Here is a 23,827-nt window from a genome sequence, read left to right on the forward strand (position 1 = left end):
TTGCTCTTCTCTACACTCTTTCTAGAGTCTGTATAGATTCTAGGCTAGACTGAGATCTGATAGCTTCTTAAACATTAGCTTTTTATTCAACGTCACTATTTTAGACTGCAGGAGGTAGTTCCTAACCAACCTTGGCTGAATTGGAAAATCGGAGTACAATTGGACTAGTTTAGTACTTAGATGAGAACGCAGCCAACCTTAGGGCTTAGGCTATCTGGGAATTCCTAAAATCTTTCCTCAAATAGGCTTCATATTCTTGGTAAGATAAGAAAGATAAGAAAGAACATTCTTATGTCCCTAAATTCAGCCACCTGACTTGAGATTCCCCTTTTATTATTATTAGAGATTTACTGTTCTCATTCATTAGAAATCTTTTGTTAATGTATGTTTCTAAATAGCTCTAGGCAAAAGTAATAGTAATAATAATAACAATAACAACAACAACAAAACAACAACAACAACAACAGCAATAATAATAGTAATAGGACCTTGGAGGTCTTCTAATAATAATAGGACCTTGGAGGTCTTCCTGCTTAGCAGGAAACCCTATACCACTTCAGACGAATGGTTGATGATGGTATCTAGTTTGGATGTGGAACGTCTGCAAGAAATCAGTCAAGCTCAGAGACATCAAGGACCCCCCATTTCTGAACTACAAATATTCTCCTTTATTAGTGATCCAAACCTGTCCCCAAAGTGCTCTTGCTTTCCCTTTCCTGCTCTGTTTTGTTACCTGTTGCAGCAAGGCTTTGAAAGAAAGAGAGCGCAACCGCATTGTGAGAGCCTCTCCAGACTTCCCAAAAGTGAATCCCTGCAAAAAGTATAAGACAAAAAATTAGCTTTTTATTTTTTAAAAAAGGACCATTATCATCTGAAGGGCATATATCCAATAAATGAGGGGGTGACAGTTTCAGGCATTTATTAATGCAGAGCTTAACTACAAATGCAAGAGATAAAGACAGAACCATATCAAAATTAAGGGGGGGGGGGAAATCACTAATTATAGTAATGATTGTGTGTGATGATGCAGTGTTAGAATGCAGTACTGCAGGTTAACTTACTGCCCACTGCCAGGAGTTCAATCCTGACTGGCTCAAGGTTGACTCAGCCTTCCCTCCTTCCGAGGTCAGTAAAATGAGGACCCAGATTGTTGGGGGCAATATGCTGACTCTGTAAACCCTTTAGAAAGGGCTGTAAAGCACTGTGAAGCAGTATATAAATCTAGGTGCTATTTCTATCCTGAGAAACTTCCCGATGAAATTTGAATAAAAAGGTAAACAAATGTTGAGAAAGTCTGGATGTATACATTAGGTAGCCAAAGCATCTAGAATGATATACATATGATTTATGGGATTCCCTCTGATAAACAAATCACAATATCAAAAGTCCATCTTTTTAAAATTGAAAGCCTTTTGTTGTGCTGGTTGAATAATTTTGTATACAATCCTCTCTGCGATTATTTCTTATTAAGTAGGTCTTATATTAGAACTTACCTGGATTGTATAAGTTATTAAGCTGATCACTCCCAACACAAGAAACATGAGAGAATACAGCACTGTATTCTGACTTTTCTTTACATCATCTTGTTCTTGGAAAGCCTGAGTGACAAAGCATAGTTTTAATTACCAGCACAAGAAACAGTTGATGATAAACTTTCTATTTAGTTCAAATTGTAACCATTTCCCGCAAGCCAATTTCCCTCATTTCCCTGTATGGGACCATTAGCTATTCTGAACAGCAGACTATGCTTTACATGAAGAATTTGAAACCAATTCTAATTCAGTGACCACAAATGTCTAGTTCAGATGATAGGAAATGACTATTAGATGGCAGCAGTGTGATTATAAAAAAAGTTGACCTCTTTACCACTGTCTAGTGACTGTATAGAGTTCTGCAGGTCACATCTGGTAACTCCCTATCAGGATAGAATTTATTAGCTGAATCTCACAGCTTTCTAAAAACAGAAGTCCAGATCATGTTCATTCCTTGAGGTTATGTTCAAAAATCATTAAATTCAAAGGTGGAATTTAATTAGGGCCAAGTAGCAGCTTGGAAAAGATTACTATAAGAATAAAAATAAAATAAAAGTAATTTTATTTATTTGCAAAATCTGGAGGTGACAGTTTTCCTGCAGTTTGTTATATTAATATAACAAACATACAAAATAACTGTAGAAGAAGAACTGTGTTAGTCTGGCAGGAGAAATTCAGGAGTGTGGTAAACACCTTTTCCGACTAATAACATTTACTTAGAAGCATAAGTTTCTATGAGCTGTAGCTCATTCATCCATTGGTGAATGAAATAGTTCAGTGAATTTTATTGTTAATATTTATATATCCCTTTCTATGAAAAATAATGTTCAGTGTGACTAATAAATAAAACACTGATATATAATTTGTTGGCTGAACCAGACTAATGTAGATATTTTTGTTTCTTATGTGGAGAAAGCACTCCATCATTGGAGAGATCCTGATGAGAAGTCAAAGGTATCCACAAGATGTGCTGAAAAATAATCAAGATGGCAGCTGAGATGTGTAATCAACACCTATTTTTATATGTGGATCTTCAATTGCACTGTCCAGGTTGTCATCTCGACTTTTTTTCACCATCTCCTGCAGATACCCCTGATCTTTTCCATAGACACCGATCAACTAAAGTTTCAAGGAAGAGGCACTTGACCAAAGGACTGTTGTAGACCTCAGGTTCTTATTGGAGAAAGAAAAAAAATAGTTTCCTGAGTATTTGGGTTTAATACTCAGTATTAATTTGGGTAAACTTTAATATCCAGACTTGGAACTGTGCTGGAATCTGAAAGCTATGGAATATTATGAAAGCTTATCAAATATCATCAAGTTGGCAAACTGTCATTCCTCTTATAGCCTCTTTTTTTCTTTTTAGAACTGCATTTTCACAGGAATAAACTACAAGTAATCCTCAAGTTACAACCAGAATTGGAGTATGGAACTTCCACCACAGTTGTTAAGTGACTTCTACTCAATTTATGATCTTTTTTGTTGTAGTTTTTAAGCAAATCATATAACTGATTTGGCTTGTTGGAACCCCGAGATGGTTTCAAATGGCGAACATGCAACCTGGGATAGTACAAGCAGTGTAAATATAGGCCAAATGCCTGTATCCAAGTGCCAGAATCACAATCACATGATCACACGGACGTTATAATAGTTGTATGTGTGGGGAATGATTGCAAGTCACTTTTTTCAGCACTGTCATAACTTTGAATGGTTGCTAAATAAATAGTTGTAAATTGAGGATTATCTGTATGGATTCCTGGGGTGGAAGTATGGTGCAGGGCCAGATTAAAAGGAAGTGAGGATTCTATTCTTTCTTTCTCTTTCTGTATATTCCCCTTTTTTCTCTCTCTGTCTTCCCACACCTTTCTTGTTAGTGGCTTTTAAAATAAGTTATGTATGGCATTTTATTATTCTATTAGCATTCAATGTATACATCTGTTCATATGATGACCATATCAGAACAAAATTCAAAATGCACACCAGAAAAACAGTACTGTAATATATATGTTCTGAGTTATTGTCTCCTATTTTATACTGCCTTGGAAGATGCTTCTTTTACAAGGATTAAGATTATTCATTTCTTTTGGGAGGAACTATTTAAAATGTATTTTTGGAAAGCTAGAGATGGAATTGAGATGGTGAAAAAATTGAAATGCCATTGGTAAAGCCATTGTAAATAACCTCGGCTTCTAATAAAATACGATCATGATAAGAAATCAGAACATCTGTTTGGTTTGATAGATTCTACAAAAAAGGAAATAGAAATATTAAATGGTCCTAAACATACCCCAATGATTTTGCCAAACAGAACTGCAAAGGCAGGAGTAATACCTCCTGCAATGGCAGCAGCAATGACCCCAATTCCTATGTAGCAGAATTCAGGCTTATTCAGAGCCAGGATCCTGGAATAAGGAACATCTGGGAGAGTCTCTTTCTGTAAGAGAGAAAATTCCCCTTGTCATCAACAAAATTACAAACAGGCAATGCAATTGATGGGTGAAATGTCACTGAGAATTACTCAACTGTATAGTAATGAAAAGAAACTGGCTTCTGTGTTCAATCCCACTCATTTCTATGATCTCAGACAATGAATACAAGTGTGAAAACAAAAGAAAAAGAACAAAAAGCCAATTTATCTGAAAATCTGTCCACAAAGGTCACTAAAAAGTGAGAGAAATCCCTCATGAATGGCAACATTTCTGCATGAATTATTCTGTTGAATTATTCTGTGTGCTTTAGGGTCTTGCCGCCTGTACATTAACTTTGGATTCTCATTATTTTAGTGTTGTGTGTTTCAGATGAAATTTTGATGTGGCATATTTGAAATACAATATATTTCAAAAGTCCAGAAGTGTAACAAATTTTCTAACTGGTGTTCTCAAGTTGTTCATATTATTTGACATATACATTATCCTAAGGAACAAATACAGGTCAGGGATGAATGAAACTGAATACCAATATTTCCTAACAATTGGGTTATTTTTACCTATGAATTTATCTGAAAATGAAATCAAATACATGGATAAATATAAGGCATTTATGGAAAGAACAAAGCTTCTCTTATAATTCTGATTTGTTACTAGAACCAAAAGATGGAGATGCCAATTTTCACATAGCACTAAACCACTTACAGAGGAGTCATATTTTTAACACAGAAGATATTTTAGAAATAATCTTAATACTAACCACATGGACCTTCTTTGCTTCCTTCTTCTTCTTCTTCTGTTTTTTTCTCCTTTTCCTTTCAGAAAATCTTTTAGTAGATGCTCTACTGAGAGAAGGTCTGTTGGATATTCTTCGTAAACTTCCATACTTAACCACTTCTGTGCCAGCATTAGAACCCCCCAAATCATTTAGATCTGCTATTTCATATAAATCTTCTTTCTCAGAAATTCCACTATTCTCATCCTCAGTCTCAAATTCTGTCTCTTCATTTGAAGTTTCACTCTCTTGTTCTTCTCCCTGGTAATTCTAAATATTTATAAAATGAAAACAAAACAAAAAAAATAAATTACCAATGGGGTTAACTTTTCTAATTACAACTTATGAGAATTAAATCTACAGGTAGTCCTCATCTTATAACCATTCCTTTAGTGATTGTTTGAAGTTCAACTGCAATGAAAAAGTGACTTAGGACCAGTCCTCTCACTCACGACTATTGCAGCATTTCCATGGTCATGAGAGTGTGATTTGGGCACTTAGCAACCGATATATACGGCTGCAGCATCCCAGGGTTTGCCAGTTGGCTTCCAACAAGCAAAGTCAATGGAGCAAGTTGGATTCACTTAACAGTTTTTTGATTTGCTTAATGACTGTAGCAAAAAAAAAAAAAATCACGGTCAGCTGGGGAATTCTGGGAGTTAAAGTCCTTCTACCTTAAAGCAGTCAAAATTGAGAAATACTAGGCTACAGTAACAGAATCTTGAAAACCTGACTGCATTTACCTATGTCTGAAGCATTACTATGATCATTTTCTCACAAATCTGGGAACTATACAGAATCCAATGGCATTCTTGGGAAAAAGAGATTACTCTGGAAATGAATGTTTTGCTTTGTAAGTACCATGTTCAAGAAACAAAAGCTGTTAAACATTCAGATTTTAAATTAAAAAAACACAAACACAAAAATTCCACAAAGTGCTCTTGTAGTTTAAGGATTATATTTCTTTGACCTGTGGAGAGAGCCAATAACCTCTCATTAACTTTGCTTGACTATTATTCAGTATTATAGAAAAGTGGGCTAATGTGCTCTTTACTCTTTTTGGAGTAGCTACAGGTTTTGCTTATGTTTAGCCAAAGTACAGCTTTCAAACATGTAAATATGGACAAATAGTAGCTTCTCTTGGCTATGATGAAAACAAGATAGTTTCAGATCATCATTTATTAAGGTGGAATATTTCCCCCCTTGTAGATAATGCTATATTGCAATTTACCCAAAATGGAAGATTCCAAACCTTTCACAGTTAAGATATGGGAAAGGGCAGAAAGTGCACACTTGGGAATTATCCCCATAAAGCATATAGTGTCACATTTGAACCAAGCCTCTGAATCTCATTACCTGCTGCATTACAAGAGCATAGTAAACTCCTTTATGTGCCATGAGTTCACTATGTGTCCCCTGTTCAACAAGAACACCTTTCTCAAAGCCAGCAATAACATCAGCTGTCCTTATTGTAGAGAGTCTGTGAGCAATTACAATGGTGGTGCGCCCAGCCCTGGCCTTCAAAGAAGGATAAAAGAAAAAGAAATAAATAAAGAGGAAAAAAACCTTATCTAAAACACAAATTTCTTCACAATTCCATCCTATATTTCTTCATGTATAATTTAAAGAGATCAGATCTCTTAAAATTTAGCTCATGTCATAAATGATGTAGATTTCTCAAATATGTTGCTGTTAACCCACTTATTTGGTTTAATAAGACATTCAAGTGCTTATTTATATCTCATATTTTCTGACAATATGTTTGCAATCCATAGTTGTTTAGATATGGTTGAATATATCACAAAGATTTAAAAGTTTACTTATAGCTAAATTTATCTGGTTAACATTATGCCACAAGTTTCATTATTGATAGAGAGCTTTAAATCATAGCTAATGCTTCACACCAATTGAAGTATAATATGGGACAACTATAAAAGATCCTTACAACTGAAAAGGGCTGCTTTGAAGACCTCTAGTTTAGAATTTCAGTTCAGAATTGAAGAAGCTTCTTGGATAAGAAGTGAAAAATCTTTAAGGAAATCTTTAAGGAAAAACCAAGCAAGTCCAGTTGCCTTTTGAAAAAAAAGCACCTTTTGGACAACCATGATTTGGATGACTGAGAATCTCCATAGACATTTAGCTATGCCCTCTAGCTTAAAGTATTTTGGAAAAAGGAAGTCTCTTGTCTCTCCAGGACCTTTGTCTAGTGCAGTGTTTCCCAAACTTGACAATTTTAAGGCATGTGAACTTCAACTCCCAGTTGCTGGCTGTGGAATTCTGGGAGTTGAAGTCCTCATGCCTTAAAATTGTCAAGTTTGGGAAACACTGGTCTAGTGTAAATCATATTGTTTCTGACCCCAGCACTGGGACAAAATATAACAGACATATACTTTCTGTTTTGTGGAAATGATTGCAACTTTCTGTTGGGGAGAGTATTGTGGTTTCGTTGTATTCTCATAATAAGCATTTATTGTATACTTATTAATATAAATTATATAAATAAAACCGCTATTTCTTTACTGAAAACCACTTAGCAACATTCGAAATGCCTAAGTAGCTATCAAGGAGCCACTTTCCAAATTTTCAGAGTATCCTTTTAAATTCCCTGAGTTTATCATCTTAGATTTTTGGTCTTATGTCTAGATTGGCTTTTGATCTGTACACATTCTAAGAATGATGAAAATATTCATTATCATTTATTTTTATATTTTATATCCTTTTATAGTTTGGCTGACTAAAATAATGAAAATATTGTCTATATCATGCAGATTTCACTTTCATTTGGCGGATTGGGAATAATGGGAGACACGATCATCTGGAACTGTTTAAACAAAGCTCTTGTTTTGGTAGATTTGGTAGATTAATTATGGGATAATTGTGGGTGGTATAGCTTCAGTCAATAATGCTAACTTTCTCTTTGCAATGAGCCCTTTTATAAAATGGAAACAATCTCCTGATTCATAAAAGAAAGCAAGAACTGGAATGCTAAAGGAAAATTTCTGACTCTTTTCTCTGGAAAGTACATTGGTATTAATAGAATAACCACAGGATAAATGGTTAATGAATCATCTTGTCAAAAATGACTAATACTGAAACTTATTCTACAGAAAAACAAGACACACACATACAAGCACTAATAAAAACACACACTCATCTGCACTGTTCTGGAACCTCCTAAAGTAGGCTTGGCTGTCGAAAGCATGAAGTGTTCTTGGCATGGTTCTAGGTGGGAAGCTCTCCCATTACTGAGAATGGAAGTCTTCAAGACGTTCACTTGGGTTGAGGTTTGCAACTTATTGATACATATCATCCCTCCTATGGCCATCCAAGTTCCATCTTAATGGCTACTGGAGTACCTGGTGGGCCTTTGATTCTTTCATCGGAACCAATGGTTCCATGGGCATCTCATCCCACCATAAGTAGAATTTCGGCTTCAGGATCTGGGGGAGGGATTAGATCGGCTATGTGAGCTATGTGAGGAAAGTTTCTTGCCTCCTCTGGTGTTGAGATTTCGCTGTGATTGTTTGGTAACTTCTCCCATTCCAACACTGGTGGCAACAGAAACTGTGAATTCCCATCTATCGATTCTATACATAGTCCGGAGATTTTCCTCCCCACTGTGCTCATTGGTACTGAAAGCGTTTGTACTGCAAACTCTGTTAGTTCAGTCGGGAGGTCAAAGAGGTCGAAAAATGCTGACTTAGCTATTGTGGCAGAGCTGTGTACATCTAGTATGACATACATCTTTACAGCCTCTTCTGGTCTCCCATCGGGATAGACTTTAGCTAGAAAGATGGGGGACCATGAATGAGGGTGCAGTGAGTATACTTGCTGTGCAGTATACTCCCATCAGTACTGGGTGCTCTTTGCAAGCAGGTTGAGGCTCGTCATCATGGGAGGAGTTGAGGTTGCTTGTTGTGGCTTCTCAGAGGGCTTCTTAGAGTCTGGATGTAAGGCTGCCGGATGCTTGTTACTGTTACTCAGGAGGCATTTCACCCTAACTGCACAATCTTTGGCCATGTGATCCATAGAGTCACAACACTTGTAGCATATCCTAAGCTCCTTGAGCAGGGCCTTTTGATCATCCAGGGACTTTCTTCCAAATTCTCTGCAACTGTTTAGAGAGTGTGAAGATTTATGAATTGGACAAGTCAGGCCTTTTTCGGACAGGTGAGGTTTGAAATGAATACTACTTGGCAGTTGCGGGTCTGAAGTCTTCTTTGGCTGGGTCGTGACCTCTGTCTTGTATACTGAAATAGGTGCTTTGTCCTCTATGTCTTGGAAAGGACCCTTGTTAATGTCTAAGTTGTGACTGGACCATTTTGGCATTGTAAAACATTTGTCATCGACATCAAGGTAATAAGGGTCATTGTACAATTCTGATTGATCAGAAACAAAATCTGTAAGAACGGCAAAAGCTGGAGGTTTGCTGGGGTCCTGCTTCCTGTAGGACAGGGATTCTTTGCACCATTGATCTTTCAACTGCCATGGTAATTTTTGGATGATAATTTTCTGCGTGTTGAACTGGTCAAGGCAGGCAAGTCCCGGCATGGTGCGACTTTGTTGTGTTGCCCAGAGTTGCTCTAGTAAGTTGGAGAATCTCCAACTAGGATCTTTGATATTGATGACAGGGAAATTGTAGAGATCCTTGAGAAATGAGGACTGTGTCAAAGTAGGCGCCCCATAGTGCTTGTCGAGTGTTTCCCAGGCTAATCGAAGGGCGATGGGTGGGTCACTCAAACATGCGACGAAGATCGCATCCACTACCTTTGAGGATTCTGGTCCCAGCCATGCCAACATAAACCTGATCTCTTCCCCTGGGTGTAGCTTCTCGTCATGGATGGCTTGCTTGAAAAATTGTTTCCACAATAAATAGTCCTTCCCTGGTTTGTCAGAGAATTTTCGCATGCCTCTGGAAGCCATGTCCAACCTTCTTCCACTGAATGTGGAATGGAGGGAAGTGTGTAGTGGGGTGCCCCAGGGCTCTGTTCTGGGCCCAGTACTCTTCAACATCTTCATCAACAATTTGGATGAAGGGATAGATGGGGAACTCATCAAATTTGCAGACGACACCAAGCTGGCAGGAATAGCCAACACTCCAGAAGACAGGCTTGGGATACAGAAGGATCTGGACAGACTTGAACACTGGGCACTAACTAACAAAATGAAATTCACTGGTGAAAAAAGCAAGGTTCTACATTTAGGCAAGAAAAACCAAATGCACAAGTACAGCATAGGTGGCACCATGCTCAATAGTAGTAACTGTGAGAGGGACCTCGGAGTCCTAGTAGACAATCACTTAAATATGAGCCAGCAGTGTGCTGCAGCTGCCAAAACGGCCAACACAGTGCTAGGCTGCATTAACAGAGGGATAGAATCAAGATCACGTGAAGTATTAATACCACTCTTCAATGCCTTGGTAAGGCCACACTTGGAATACTGCATCCAGTTTTGGTCACCACGAGGTAAAAAAGATGTTGAGACTCTAGAAAGAGTACAGAGAAGAGCAACAAAGATGATTAGGGGACTGGAGGCTAAAACATATAAGGAATGGTTGCTAGAATTGGGTATGTCTAGTTTAACGGAGAGAAGGATAAGGGGGGACATGATAGCAGTATTCCGATATCTCAGGGGCTGCCATAAAGAAGAGAGAATTAAGCTATTTTCCAAAGCACCTGAAGGCAGGACAAGAAGCAACGGGTGGAAACTAATCAAGGAGAGAAGCAACCTAGAACTAAGGAGAAACTTCCTGACAGTGAGAACAATTAATCAGTGGAACAGCTTGCCTCCAGAAGCAGTAAATGCTCCAATACTGGAAGTTTTTAAGAAGAGACTGGACAGCCATTTGTCCGAAATGGTGTAGGGTTTCCTGTCCGAACAGGGGGTTGGACTAGATGACCTCCAAGGTCCCTTCCAACTTTACTACTATTATTATTATAATGTTGGAGGATACATTGGTCCAGCATATGGGCTGTAGCCAGGTGGAGGTGGTGCGTCGCTTCCAAGAGCGGGGGCTTGTGCCATGTCTGGCTGGTGACTTTCTTCAGTGTGTTGTCTGCTGAGGGTATCTTGCCATGGCACATACAAGGGACTTTGTAGGTTTGGTCTGAATTCCTCTGCCCTTACGCTGAGCTGAGGGGATCTGATTTCTTGTGTGCTTACTTGTTGGAAGGTTTCTCTGATGGTGCGTTCCCGGCTCCCTGATAGGCTGGCATAGCTGGTGGTCAAGATTTTCCTCTGTGGTCAGGTCTGGGGGCAGATCCTCGGGATGCTGCTTCCTGTTGCCTCAATATTGACTCCTTTCTGGTGAGCTCATCTCAGAGCAGTTGCACTTCCTGCAGTGTAACCATTGCCGCTGCAGGTGGACCCATCCGGTTACCATCTGTGGTTTGATTTGTTGGGGTCAATGGTGTGGCAATGTGTAGTGCTTTGGGAGTATGCATGTAGCTGCAGAGATTGTTTGTCCACAATGACTCAGCTTTGGCCATAGTGGACTACAATCTCTGCAGCTACGCGCGTTCTCCCAAAGCACTACACATTGGGACAGGCCGCGTCTGCCAGAACGAAAACAAGACTGGGAGTCATGGAGTGCACTCTTAAGATGTCTCCAAAGTATACATGTGCAATGCATGTATGTCTCCAGCTCACTCACCACCATACAAAAGAAAGAATTGTACGCTTCCTCTGATGTGTCAATGAAGATGAATGCAGCCTTAAGATACATCACAGTCTACAGTGGGGAGAGCCACACTTACGTCATTTTGACTGCAACTATAAGATACATCAGAGTCTACAGTGGGGAGAGCTGCAGTGTCGGGGTTGCCTTTGGAAAAGCGAGACTAACAATACAACAAGGCCACAACGTACCAAGATTAGAACTCTGTGGTACCATATTGATTGCAAAACTCACCAAGCTGAAGGCTAAATTGATTATGGGGCAATTACTGATTTTACCTATAAAGATGAACAAATATGTAACATCCAGATGAAACTACTGAAACGTGAGTTCTGCCAGTATTCCTGAATAAATATTTGTTTTATAATCATCTTTGTTGAGTTATCTGTCTGGCCTTGAATTACAAAGCATCTTGATTCAGGTTCCAGAACATGCACTATCCATTAATGATACTTTTAGTCATTCAGTTTTGAGCCAGATGCTTGTGAAATGGTTGGAAGCTCTTAAATTAAATGATAAGCTTTAGATAAATGTTATTGCTTTTGATTTTATGAGGTTAAAAATTTCATTAGTAGCTTTAAGATGTAAGTAGTGTAAGATGGCCTTTTAAAAAAACAAACCTTCTAATATAGGAAGGGCATAGGTTTTATTTATACATAATCTTTAAACCCATAATCTTTAAATCCAAACAATATTGAGTCTGATAAAAAGTTGTAGTAAATCCTGTGCCTATCTTTCTCCATTCTGAAACACTAAAAGATTGATATCTTTTAGCATTGTTACTGTTAGGTGATTTTTATTTTATTGTTACAATAATTATAGCTTTTCAGAGTACATGAGTGTGTTTATCATAGAAGCAAATTGACAAAATAGTTTGTTAAAAAAACCCTATCCCACTTCAGATTTCTGTTATATAAATCCTCTTCGATTTTCCCCCCTCTTTCAAACTTTGCTGGACCCTCAAGCTTGACTTTCTCTTAGAATGCAGAAGATCTTCATACACTGCCCTTACATATGTTCTTCAACATACTTTTAGCTTTAATTGATTGCTTGTACACCAACACAATTGATTATATTTTTTTATCTATGTCCTACAGAGAATAGCATGTCTCTGTCTTGTTTTTCTTGTTTTCTTTGTACTTCACTGATTCATTTCATTTATTATTTCAATTCAATTATCACACTCTCTCATCATAAAATACATATTTTACTAAATAATACATATTTGAGTAAAATTTTCTTTTTTGAAAATAATTCGATCACCTGTGGATGCATTTACTTGCATTTATTTACCAATAGGCCTTTAATTTCTTAAAGTCATTCTTTAAGCTCTACACCAGAGGTCTTCAAACTTGGCCCTTTTATGACTTATGGACTTCAACTCCCAGAATTCCTCAGCCAGGCAGCATGCCTGGCTGAGGAATTCTGGGAGTTGAAGTGCACAAGTCATAAAAGGGCCAAGTTTGAAGACCCCTGGTCTACACAGTCATATTTAACCAGCTATGTTTACCTTATCAAGTGCTGCTTGCACTATAGATTCACTCTGATTATCTAGAGCAGAGGTAGCTTCATCCAGTAGCAAGATCTTAGGGTTTCTAGCCAGGGCACGAGCAATAGCAATACGCTGTTTCTGACCACCACTGAGCTGGGCTCCTCTTTCTCCAACCATTGTATTAAATTTCTGGGATATTCAAAATACAGAAATGAAAACTTTTTATGCTCATATGTGTTTCTAAGTGACAACAGATTATTAGTATTTAAGCAAGCATATTGAATATATTAGCCAAACACACAATATGTACCTGAGAGGCACATGGACACATACACAGTTTTAAAGCAAACAGACTACTTTCTAACTGCAGACACTCTTTCTCATTGAATATAGAGATGGCTTTGTTGCTCTCTTGACATTTTGATCAGATGAACTGTGCCAATAGTTTCAAAATCTCAGGGATAGCCTAATTAAACAATGACATGAAAGATTCTTAAAGAAAAAAAAGGAAGTCCCATGTTGGCATGCTCCGAGTAACATCTATTCACTTATATGAATGCTGTACAAATACAACACTTCATTGCTCTACCCCTGAGCTACTGAATTGACTCTTAATGTTTCCAGTGTGATTAAAAATTGCCATTGCTCAAAAGAGAGTGTCTCTACTCAAAGTAAATAAATGAGTATATACTAATGCACAAACCCTCCTTATAATTAACCATAATTAAACAAAGCCAGTCATTAAATATAATTAACTATTGATGGGAAGAACTGCACAATTGAGACAGCTAGTTCAATCTCCATTACAACAACAAAGTTGTTGTATGATTGAATGATGATTGAATATTCAGAAGGCAGCTAAAAATCTCATTCAAGAAAAGTTTTGGAAACACCCACGTAACCTGGATGCATATGCCTTTAATTTAAGAGTCTACCAGTGAAAAGTATATGATCCAATGTTATTTCAGCAAGAAAAACAAAGAACATTATATAATAACTCTAAAAAATTGACCTAATTCCAAAATGTCAAGGTTTAGCAGAGAAGATGAGCTTAAGGAAAGATAAGGTGGGATGAGATTCCTTTTTCTGGGACTTCTGTATAGTTACCAAGCTCACTGCTACTACAAAGCATTTTATATTTCTTCATGTGGCTTAAAATTACACTTTGCACCTCCTGAGGTTTCCATATTATTTTCAAAGGCAAAATACTTAATACAATAGATCAGGGGTTCCCAACCAGGGATGCTCGCACCCCCTGGGGATAGGAGACAATATTCCAGGGGGTGTGAAAACTTGGGTTTTCAAAATTATAGTGTATATGCATAATTTGTTGCCATTATTTCAAAGTTTTGCAAGGGGTGCAAGAACACATCAGAGGCGTTCTAAGAGTGCAAGGTATAGAAAAGGTTGGGAACCACTGCAATAGATGATCTCTGGGAGATTTTCAGAAAAATGAATAAAGATTTTTGAGTTTTAATTGGCTAAACAGTATAGAAAAAAAATAGATTGCCCACACTATCCGCTCTAATTTTTACAGTTGGATGAAAAAAATTGGTGTCACCAGGATTTGTATGCAAGATTTATGAATGTCATTCTGCTGTAGAACTCAAAACAAAACTCAGAATTATTTAAACTGATGTCTTTTGCACTTGGGATGATAGGGCCTTAGTACAGAACAAAGTAGACCTCAGAGACAGAAACTTTCTAATACCTGACAAGCATGATATTAAATGTTATTCATAATCTTCATGATAAGACATATTGAAACACTCAGAGGGATATATAACATATGAAAATATATATTTGCTATAACTTCAAATGAATGTAATATGGTGTTCTAAAGATTAACAGCTCAAATTCTTTATAGATTTTTCCTTAAGCATGTGGAAGCATTTCATATGTGAAGATTAATAATGTATTGTTATAAATTACTGCCTTGTCGTGGCGAAGGGGCTTGCGTAACTCAATGAAGCTATGAGCTATGCCATGTAGGGCCACCCAAGATGGACAGGTCATAGCAGAGAGTTCTGACAAAATGTGATCCACTGGAGAAGGAAATGGCAACCCACTCCAGGATCTTTTCCATGAAAACCCCATGGACAGTACCAAAAGGAAAAAAGATATGACGCTGGAAGATGAGCCCCTCAGGTCAGAAGCTGTCCAGTATGCTACTGGGGAAGAGCAGAGGGCTAGTACTAGTAGCGCCAGAAAGAGTGAAGCGACTGGGCCAAAGCTGTCTGGAGTAATTGTGGATGTGTGGGATGACCCCCTATCTATTGAATTCCTGTTCCGAGCACTTGCGGAACCTTGTGATGAAACATCCATGGCCTCAGCAGCAGCTAGTGAAAACCTGTGAAACTGATCCCCAGAATGCATATTATGATCCTTCTCCCCCTCAGAGCAGATCCAGGAGCGGAAGGGTGAGAGTCCAGTCTCCAACACAGCTGGTCTATGTGCCTGCAAAGAACGTGGCTGTCTCCCAAGGTCACTCCATATGACAATGGCCCAGATACCTTGCAGACCACAGCTGTTACCCAGAGATGACCAGGCCCATAGTTCCGTGCACAGACCGGATTGCCCACTTGGACTCTCCTAGGTGCCTGTGGTTGTGACACCTGTGAAGCCACCCTGTCAGGGTGCAACCTGTCCAGTTTAGTGATGAGGCGGCGACCCCAGCGGAGTTCAGCAGGGCTCTTCCCTGTGGCAGTGCATGGTGTGGTGCGGTGTGCAAGAAGAAAATCTGCTAACCTGTGATGCCAGTTACCCTAAGTCAGTTTCTTGAGAGCATCTTTAGTGGTGCGCACCATTCTCTCTGCCAATCCATTGGAGGATGGATGAAAGGGAACCGAAGTCGCATGGTGGATCAGGGTGGCCTGAAGAAAAGCCTGGAACTCAGAAGAGGTAAAATGAGGACTGTTATCTGAAACCAGAACATCTGGAAGGCCATGTGATGCAAAAATTCCTCTCAACACCTGGATGGTCCTGGCAGTAGTAATGGAGGAAACAGGAACAACCTCTAGCCACTTGGAGTGGCTATCAACAACAACCAGGAAGAATTGCCCCTAAAAGGGCCCAGCGTAATCTATATGCACCCTAAACCACTGGGTTTGAGTCTCCTCCCACCTATGTACTGGGGCCTGAGGCATTTTTCAGGCCGGGACTGTTGGCACACTTGGCACCCGAGCACCTGGGCCTCGATGGCTTTATCGAGGCCAGGCCATCAAAGATGGCTGCGCGCAAGCAATTTCATCCTGACTATACCAGGATGTCTCTCATGCAGAGAGATCAAGATTCTAGACCACAATGAGGCTGGAACACTACTTTGCTACCCCATAACAGGCAACCTTGAAAGTAGACAATTCATGCTTCTTGTGCCAGAAGCTTTGGAACTCAGCATCAGGGCACTTGTCAGGCCATCCTGACAACACCCATGTCAGCACATGTATAAGCGTGTGATCAGTGGCAGTTTCTGCAGCTACATCCCTAGCATTGAGGCGAGACTCAGGCAGTTCCTGAATGGACAGAATATGAACAGCTGGAGCAGGATCAGGCTCCAATTTGTTCAAAGGCAATCTGCTCAGGCCATCAGCATGACCCAATTCTTTTCCCAGTTTGTGAACCAATGTATAGTCATATGCTGACAGGAAAATGGACCATCTCAGCATGCAAGGAGAAAGGATATGTGGGGTCTGTTTATTAGTGGTAAACAACCCCAGCAGAGGCTTATGGTCAGTATAGACCATGAAATGGCGGCCATATAAGAAATCATGAAATTTCTTAATGCCCGCCACTATAGCCAATGCTTCTCTGTCAATTTGAGTGTAATTACACTCTGCAGAAGACAGAGTCCTTGAATAATAGGCCACAGGGACCTGAGTCCCATCATCCTTCAGATGGCTAAGTACAGCTCCCACCCTATAAGGAGATGCATTGCAGGCAATGCAAACAGACAGTTGCTCATTGAAATGCGCTAAAACTGCATTAGAAGTGAGCAAGGCTTTAACCTCATTGAAACTCTTTTCATGGACTTTGGTCCACTGCCAAGAGGCCTGCTTGTCTAAGAGCCTGTGTAAAGGCTCTGCTACTGCAGTTTTATGTGGGAGAAATGCATGGTAAAAATTTAATAGCCTCAAGAACGCTTGCAGCTCACTTTTAGACTTAGGGCTTGGGGCCTGCTGGATAGCTTGCAACTTAGATTCTGCAGGGTGAATGCCTTGAGCATCTATCCTGAATCCTAAGAAGTCAGTAGAAGTGACTCCTATCTTACACTTGTCCTTCTTTAACTTAAGGCCTGCTCTTCAAAAACGAAGCAAGACAGCCCTTAATCTCTCTGCTAAATTTTGAGATGACTCTCCAGCAATGAGGACATCATCAAAATAGGGACAGACTCCAGGAATACCGTGAAGTGTGCTCTCCATGACACTCTGGAATATGCCATGGGCTACATTTACCCCAAATTGCAGTCTCTTGACCTTGAAGGCTCCTCTATGAGTTACAATAGTCTAGGCCTCAGCAGCTGCCTCATCAACAGGTAACTGTTGATAGGCCTGTGCCAAGTCAAGCTTCGCAAAAATGCACTCCCCCTTGAGGGAGGCCAGGATGTGACTTACTACAGGTACTGGATAAGTGTGCTGTTGCAGCGCCTTGTTCAGTGTACACTTGTAGTCTGCACATATACATATGTCCCCATTAGCCTTTAGAGGTGTTACTATGGGGGTTTCCCATGGACTTGAGTTTACAGGTTCTAAAATGCCCTGCTGGAGCAATTTGTCCAGCTCAGCATCAATCTTGCCTTTGAGGGCAAAAGTTACCCTCCTAGGCTTAACCCTGATGGGCGTGATGGCTGGGTCTAGCCGGAGTGAAACTGGAGGCCCCTTATAGGATCCAATCTCTGAACTAAACACATCTGCAAACTCCTCTCAGACTTCTGCCAGGCTCAATGTTTGCAAATGGTGCAGCCCAGTAACCTGGATTCCCAGTGCCTCGAACCAATTGAGTCCAATAAGACTCGAACGTTCACCCCCAACAATCACCACATCTAGGGAACCTTCAAAATCCTTATACTGTATCTTAAGAGTGGCCTCCCCCTTAACACACACCCTAGAATTCTGAAAATCTGTGAGTATTATATTGGATGGTCTGAGTTTGGCTCGAAGGCCACTGCTGTTGCAAATCTTTTTGAATATGTTAATTGAAATAATGGAGAGAGTGGACCCAGTGTCCAACTCCATGGATAAAGGAACCCCTTGCAATCTTACTTTAATGGACAGTTTCTTCTTTAGGGGTTTATGTGTGCCTGTCCTTAAAATTTTTCTGTGCGATGCGTAGAAACCCACCCTATGTTGGCTGGGGACCCTCATACCTTTCAGATGCAATTCTTCATGCGGTTGGACCTTCTGGTGACCCAAACAGACAGATGCAATGTGGCCTTGCCTGCCATATGCTCTGCAAATGGTGGAACAGAACCTGCAGTCAGCTCACTTGTGGCGTCCTCCACACCCGAAGCATTGGACAGCAGCTGGAGCCTTGTCTGGACATTCCTTCTGCTTCCTTTCATCTGTCTGGTAAAGCCTATCCACCAGGATCTGCTTCTGAACCTTCTTGAGCATCCTTTTGGTGGACGGTGGCTGTCTTTGGAAGGCTCCTGGTGGGCCGCAAGGTCTTTACTGCCCCCCCCCGCTGCTTCCTCAGCTGTCACCTCTCGTAGAGCATCTTGGAAAGAGACATCTTCTTTTGCAAAAATCTTCTGCTGTCAGTCTTTGTTTCTTAGACCGCATTCAAAGTGATCTCGCAGCCTCTCTTCCAAATCCTTGAACTCACACGGTCTGGCTGTTTTCCTCAAGGCTGCAATAAAGTCCTTAGCAGATTCACCTGCCCTCTGGTCCCTTTGCTCAAACGTGTGTCTCCATGCAATAACAGACAAGTTGGCTTGGAAATGTTCCTTTAGAAGTTTCTTCAAGTCAGTATACGTTACTGACTCCAGAGGTGCAGGGGCCACCAGGTTCTCTGCAATTTCAAAAGCTTCCTGATCACAGATACACAACAGGGTTGCAGCTTTCAAGCCATCTTCTCTAATCTGGTTTACCCTGAAGTAATTCTCCACCCTTGCAACGTAGGATTCCCATCTCTCTGGGTGTGAGACATCAAATTCGGATAAACGACCAATCTTTGCCATCCTGTAGTTACAACCTTCACCACTCGCTCCTCTACAACTTCTATTGGGGAAAGGGTTTTTTCCAGCTGAGCTCACCCTCCAGCGACGCTATACTGGCAGGCTGAGATGCTAATTCCAACACTGTCTTCTCCTCTTCAGGATTTCTTGGGTAAGTCTTTACAGATTTTCTTTCTTCAGCTTGTAAATCATCCCACCTTCGTCGCCAGTGTTATGTCCTTTGATTGTGGGCGAATGATGAAGACTCATTGTGCAGTTAACAGCTCTTTATTCGTTTTAACAGCAAAACCACAACAACGAGCAATGCCATGCAGGCCTCTCTTTATCTGCCCAGAGCCCCGGACAGAATGGCAACAATTAGCAGAGCGCTTTCGCACCTTGAGCATGCACACAAGGCTGGTGCCTCTCAGTCTGGTCCCGGGCAGCTTTTGGAATGCCCGGGACCAAAGCAACGTCCCAAGCCTACTTTTGCAGGCTCGGGACACAACAATGGTCATAGCAAAAACTCTTTTCCAACAACCCAAGAGATGGCTCTACACATAGACATCCCCAGACGGTCAACACAGAAATCAGATTGACCATGTGCTCTGCAGCCAAAGATGGAGAAGCTCTATACAGTCAGTAAAAACAAGACCAGGAGCTGACTGTGGCTCAGATCATGAGCTTCTCATTGCAAAATGTAGGCTCAAATTGAAGAAAGTAGGGAAAAACACTAGGCCATTCAAGTATGAACTAAATCATATCCCTGATGAATATACAGTAGAGGTGACAAATAGATTTAAGAAATTGGATCTGATAGAGTGCCTGAAGAACTATGGATGGAGGTTCGCAACATTGTACAAGAGGTAGCAACTAAAACTATCCAAAGAAAAAGAAATGCAAGAAAGCAAAATGGCTGTCTGAGGAAGCTTTGCAAATAGCTGAGGAAAGAAGGGAAGTGAAAGGCAAGGGAGAAAGATACACCTAATTGAATGCAGAATTCCAGAGAATAGCTAGAAGAGATAAGAATGTCCTCTTAAATAAACAGTGCAAAGAAATAGAAGAAAACAATAGAATGGGAAAACCAGAGATCTCTTCAAGAAAATTGGAGATATGAAGGGAACGTTTCATGCAAAGATGGGCATGATAAAGGACCAAAATGGCAGGCACCTAACTGAGACAGAAGAGATTAAGAAAAGTTGGCAAAATTACACAGAAGAACTATACAAGAATGAGCTTAATGAGCTTAACGTCCCTATAACCATATTCCTAGAATGTGAAGTGAAATGGGCCTTAGGAAAGCTGAGCAGCAACAAAGCTAGTGGAGGTTAACAGTATTCCAGCTGAGCTATTCAAAATCTTAAAAGACGATGCAGTAAAAGCACTACACTCAATTTGCCAGCAAATTTGGAAAACTCAACAGTGGCCACAGGATTGGAAAAGGTCAGTTTACATTCCAATTCCAAAGAAAGACAATGCCAAAGAATGTTCAAACTATCACATCATTGCACTCATTTCACATGCAAGTAAAGTTATGCTTAAAATCCTACAAGCTAGACTCCAGAAGTATGTGGATCAAGAACTTCCAGAAGTACAGGCAGGATTTCAAAGAGACAGAGGAACCAAAGATCAAATTGCCAACATATGCTGGATCATGGAGAAAGCTAGGGGAGTTCCAGAAAAACACCTACTTCTGCTTCATTGACTATGCTAAAGCCTTTGACTGTGTGCATCACAACAAATTGTGGCAAATTCTTAAAGAGATGGGAGGACCAGACCATCTTATTTGTCTGTTGAGAAACCTATATGCGGGTCAAGAAGCAACAGTGAGAACTGGATACGGAACTACTGATTGGTTCAAAATTAGGAAAGGAGTCTAGCAAGGCTGTATTCTGTCACCCTGCCTATTTAACTTATATGCAGAGCACATCATGAGAAAGGCAGGGCTAGATGAATCAAAAGTTGGAATTAAGATTGCCGGGAGAAATATCAGCAACTAAGATATGCAGATGACACCACTCTAATGGCAGAAAGTGAAGAGGAACTGAAGAGCCTCTTGATGCGGGTGAAGAAGGAAAGTGCAAAAGTTGGCTTGAAACTTAACATTAAGAAAACCAAGATCATGGCATCTGGCCCTCTCAATTCCTGGCAAATAAATGGGGAAGAAATGGAGGTAGTGACAGATTTTATCTTCCTGGGCTCCAAGATCACTACAAATGGGGACTGCAGCCAAGAAATTAAAAGACATTTGCTCCTGCAGAGGAAAGCTATGGCAAATCTAGACCGCATACTAAAAAGCAGAGACATCACCCTGCCAACAAAAGTACGTATAGTCAAGGGCATGGTTTTCCCAGTTGCAATGTATGGCTGTGAAAGTTGGACCATAAGAAAGTCTGAGCGCCAAAGAATTGAGGCCTTTGAACTATGGTGCTGGAGAAGACTCATGTGAGTCCCCTGGACTGCAAGGCGATCAAACTGATCAGTCCTAGAGGAGATCAACCTGACTACCCTTTAGAAGGCCAGATCCTGAAGTTGAAACTCAAGTACTTTGGCCACCTAATGAGAAGGAAGGACTCACTGGAGAAGAGTCTAATGCTGGGAAAGATTGAGGGCAATAGAAGAAGGGGATGACAGAGAATGAGGTGGCTGGATGGAGTCACTGAAGCAGTAGGTGTGAGCTTAAATGGACTCCAGAAGATGGTAAAGGACAGGAAGGCCTGGAGAAACATTGTCCATGGGGTCGCGATGGGTTGGACACGACTTCGCAACTAATAACAACAATGAAAATTCATTTAAGTTAGTTTGATAATATTATAGAGCATGGAAAGAATACATGCATTGTAGGTGTAGGTGGAAAGTGTGCTTTATTGTTTACTGATAGAAATAAATTCCACTTTTTTGTCTAACTAGCCATAGAAAAAGATCAAAAGAGCAACTCTGTGTGTGGGTGTGTGCATGTGCGGGCCCATGTGAAAGCAGGCTAAATAGCAATTAAGACCACAACTGAAGCCCTCTCTCTTTTGTATGTTTTCTCATGTGGATACAATGGGTGGGGCTTTGATCCCAACATTCTGTATTTTTTAGCTTTTTGCAAAGATCTTTGCCCGGGTTTTTTGTTTTTTTTAAATCATTGTAGACATTCCTACAAAGACCAACGCTGACAATTATTAGTTTAACAAAGTCTGGTTAAAGATGTTAGATATAAAGAATCAGCTAAACAACAAGGTGTCAAGTGTTAAGGTTAGTTGGATGACACTGGCTTCAATAAATTGCTCTATGATAAAGTATATTGTGCTTAAAGAAAAAATGTGTGATAGACCTGAAAAGCACATAAATGGGTGAGGACAAACAGATTATCCAATCCTTATTAGAGGATCATCCTTACAAGAATGTGAAAATTGTGCTACATACATCAGGAAGTTTCGTTATGAAGTCATAAGCGTTTGCTTCTTTGGCTGCTTCTTCAATTTCAGCATCAGTAATATCCTCTCTGCCATAACGAATATTGCCTGCAATTGTGGTAGCAAACAAAACTGGTTCTTGGCTTACAATGCCGATGTTTTTCCTCATCCATTTGATATTAAGCGTCCGAATATCATGCCCATCTATGGTGATCTGCAGGAAGGAAAATAGAAGTTTGTAAGAGCCACCAGTGTAGATGTTTGATTGCTAGACAGCTTTTTTAGGTATTGTACATTAGAGGTTTTGTTGTTGGTGTTGTCAGCCCTTTTATTGAAAAGTCAAGTCCAGAAGTCCCAATAATAAGATACCCTAGTTGTCCTTGCATTAAAATGAACCTACCTGTCCTTGTGGTGGATCATAAAATCTTTGCAAGAGTTGAATAGTAGTGCTTTTCCCACAACCACTGGAACCAACAAGAGCAATGGTCTGTCCAGGTTGTATTTTTAAATTCAAACCTCTAAGAATCTGGAATTATTCAAAATATAAAAATATACATTTAAAATGTTTTAGTCACCTCTCTGGCTTAATGCAGTATAGGTCATGCCTGCAATACATGAAAAATATTCTTGAAGATTATCTAACATATTTTTAGTCAGTGAAAACATTCTAAAATTATTTAAGATATCTACGAAAGATCCTTTATCTTCTATAATTACACATTTTTATTACTGCTAGAGTGTTTCTATTTTGTAACGAAGCTTGTAATTACATATTCTTAAGACCTTTCCCTGATCATACAGAAAACAGCGTTTCTTTTACAGGCCTAAAAAGAGGTAGAAAAAAAATCTGTCTTACCTGAATATTTGGTCTAGAAGGGTAACTGAAAAAGATATTTTTAAATTCAATTTCTCCTCGGAGTTTATCCAGCTTGAATCCTTCAGTGGAACTGCTATCTATGGGACGAGGCTAGAAAAATAATTGGGAAAGAAATCTGTAATTTTTATACATACAGATTTAATACAGGCAGGTTTTTCTCCAATGTTAAATAAGTATGAGATGTAAAGCATGGGAAATGATGCATTACTTTTCTTCTTACAGAATTGCATTTCTGAGAAATATAGCTGCCTTTTCAAATAAGAAATAGATGTCCTATAAATTTCAGAGCCAAGGCTTGACTATATGAGAATCATTAGCAATTAAGGCTAATTAAATTCAAATATATTAGAAATTTCATTTGGGATTCTTGTTATATTCATATAATTGTCAGGTGCAAACAACAGGAATCATTTGTGAATACGCCCAAGTAGACACTTTATTGCTGATCACCTTTATTACAAGAATCTTGCCAGATTGTCTCCCCTACCTTGGAAAAT

At 39.8% G+C, this 23,827-nt stretch overlaps 1 protein-coding gene across 3 annotated transcripts in view; it reads right to left on the reverse strand.

Annotated features, from left to right (window-relative positions):
* ABCB5 (ATP binding cassette subfamily B member 5) overlaps positions 1 to 23,827 on the reverse strand; it is a 54,230-nt gene that overhangs the window by 14,353 nt on the left and 16,050 nt on the right. For all 3 annotated transcript variants that reach the window (XM_039332373.1, XM_039332391.1, XM_039332382.1), the window contains 9 exons: positions 23,310 to 23,420; positions 22,854 to 22,979; positions 22,464 to 22,667; positions 12,920 to 13,090; positions 6,090 to 6,251; positions 4,719 to 5,003; positions 3,820 to 3,966; positions 1,494 to 1,598; positions 734 to 811 (listed from right to left, as the gene is read on the reverse strand). In XM_039332373.1, the coding sequence (XP_039188307.1) occupies positions 734 to 811; positions 1,494 to 1,598; positions 3,820 to 3,966; positions 4,719 to 5,003; positions 6,090 to 6,251; positions 12,920 to 13,090; positions 22,464 to 22,667; positions 22,854 to 22,979; positions 23,310 to 23,420 (1,389 nt within the window). The remainder of the gene's footprint in view (positions 1 to 733; positions 812 to 1,493; positions 1,599 to 3,819; positions 3,967 to 4,718; positions 5,004 to 6,089; positions 6,252 to 12,919; positions 13,091 to 22,463; positions 22,668 to 22,853; positions 22,980 to 23,309; positions 23,421 to 23,827) is intronic.

The sequence above is a fragment of the Crotalus tigris genome, unplaced genomic scaffold (assembly GCF_016545835.1).
Source record: "Crotalus tigris isolate CLP2741 ecotype Arizona unplaced genomic scaffold, ASM1654583v1 scf7180000017624.2573661763:2888555, whole genome shotgun sequence".
NCBI classification, from domain to species: Eukaryota; Metazoa; Chordata; class Lepidosauria; order Squamata; family Viperidae; genus Crotalus; species Crotalus tigris.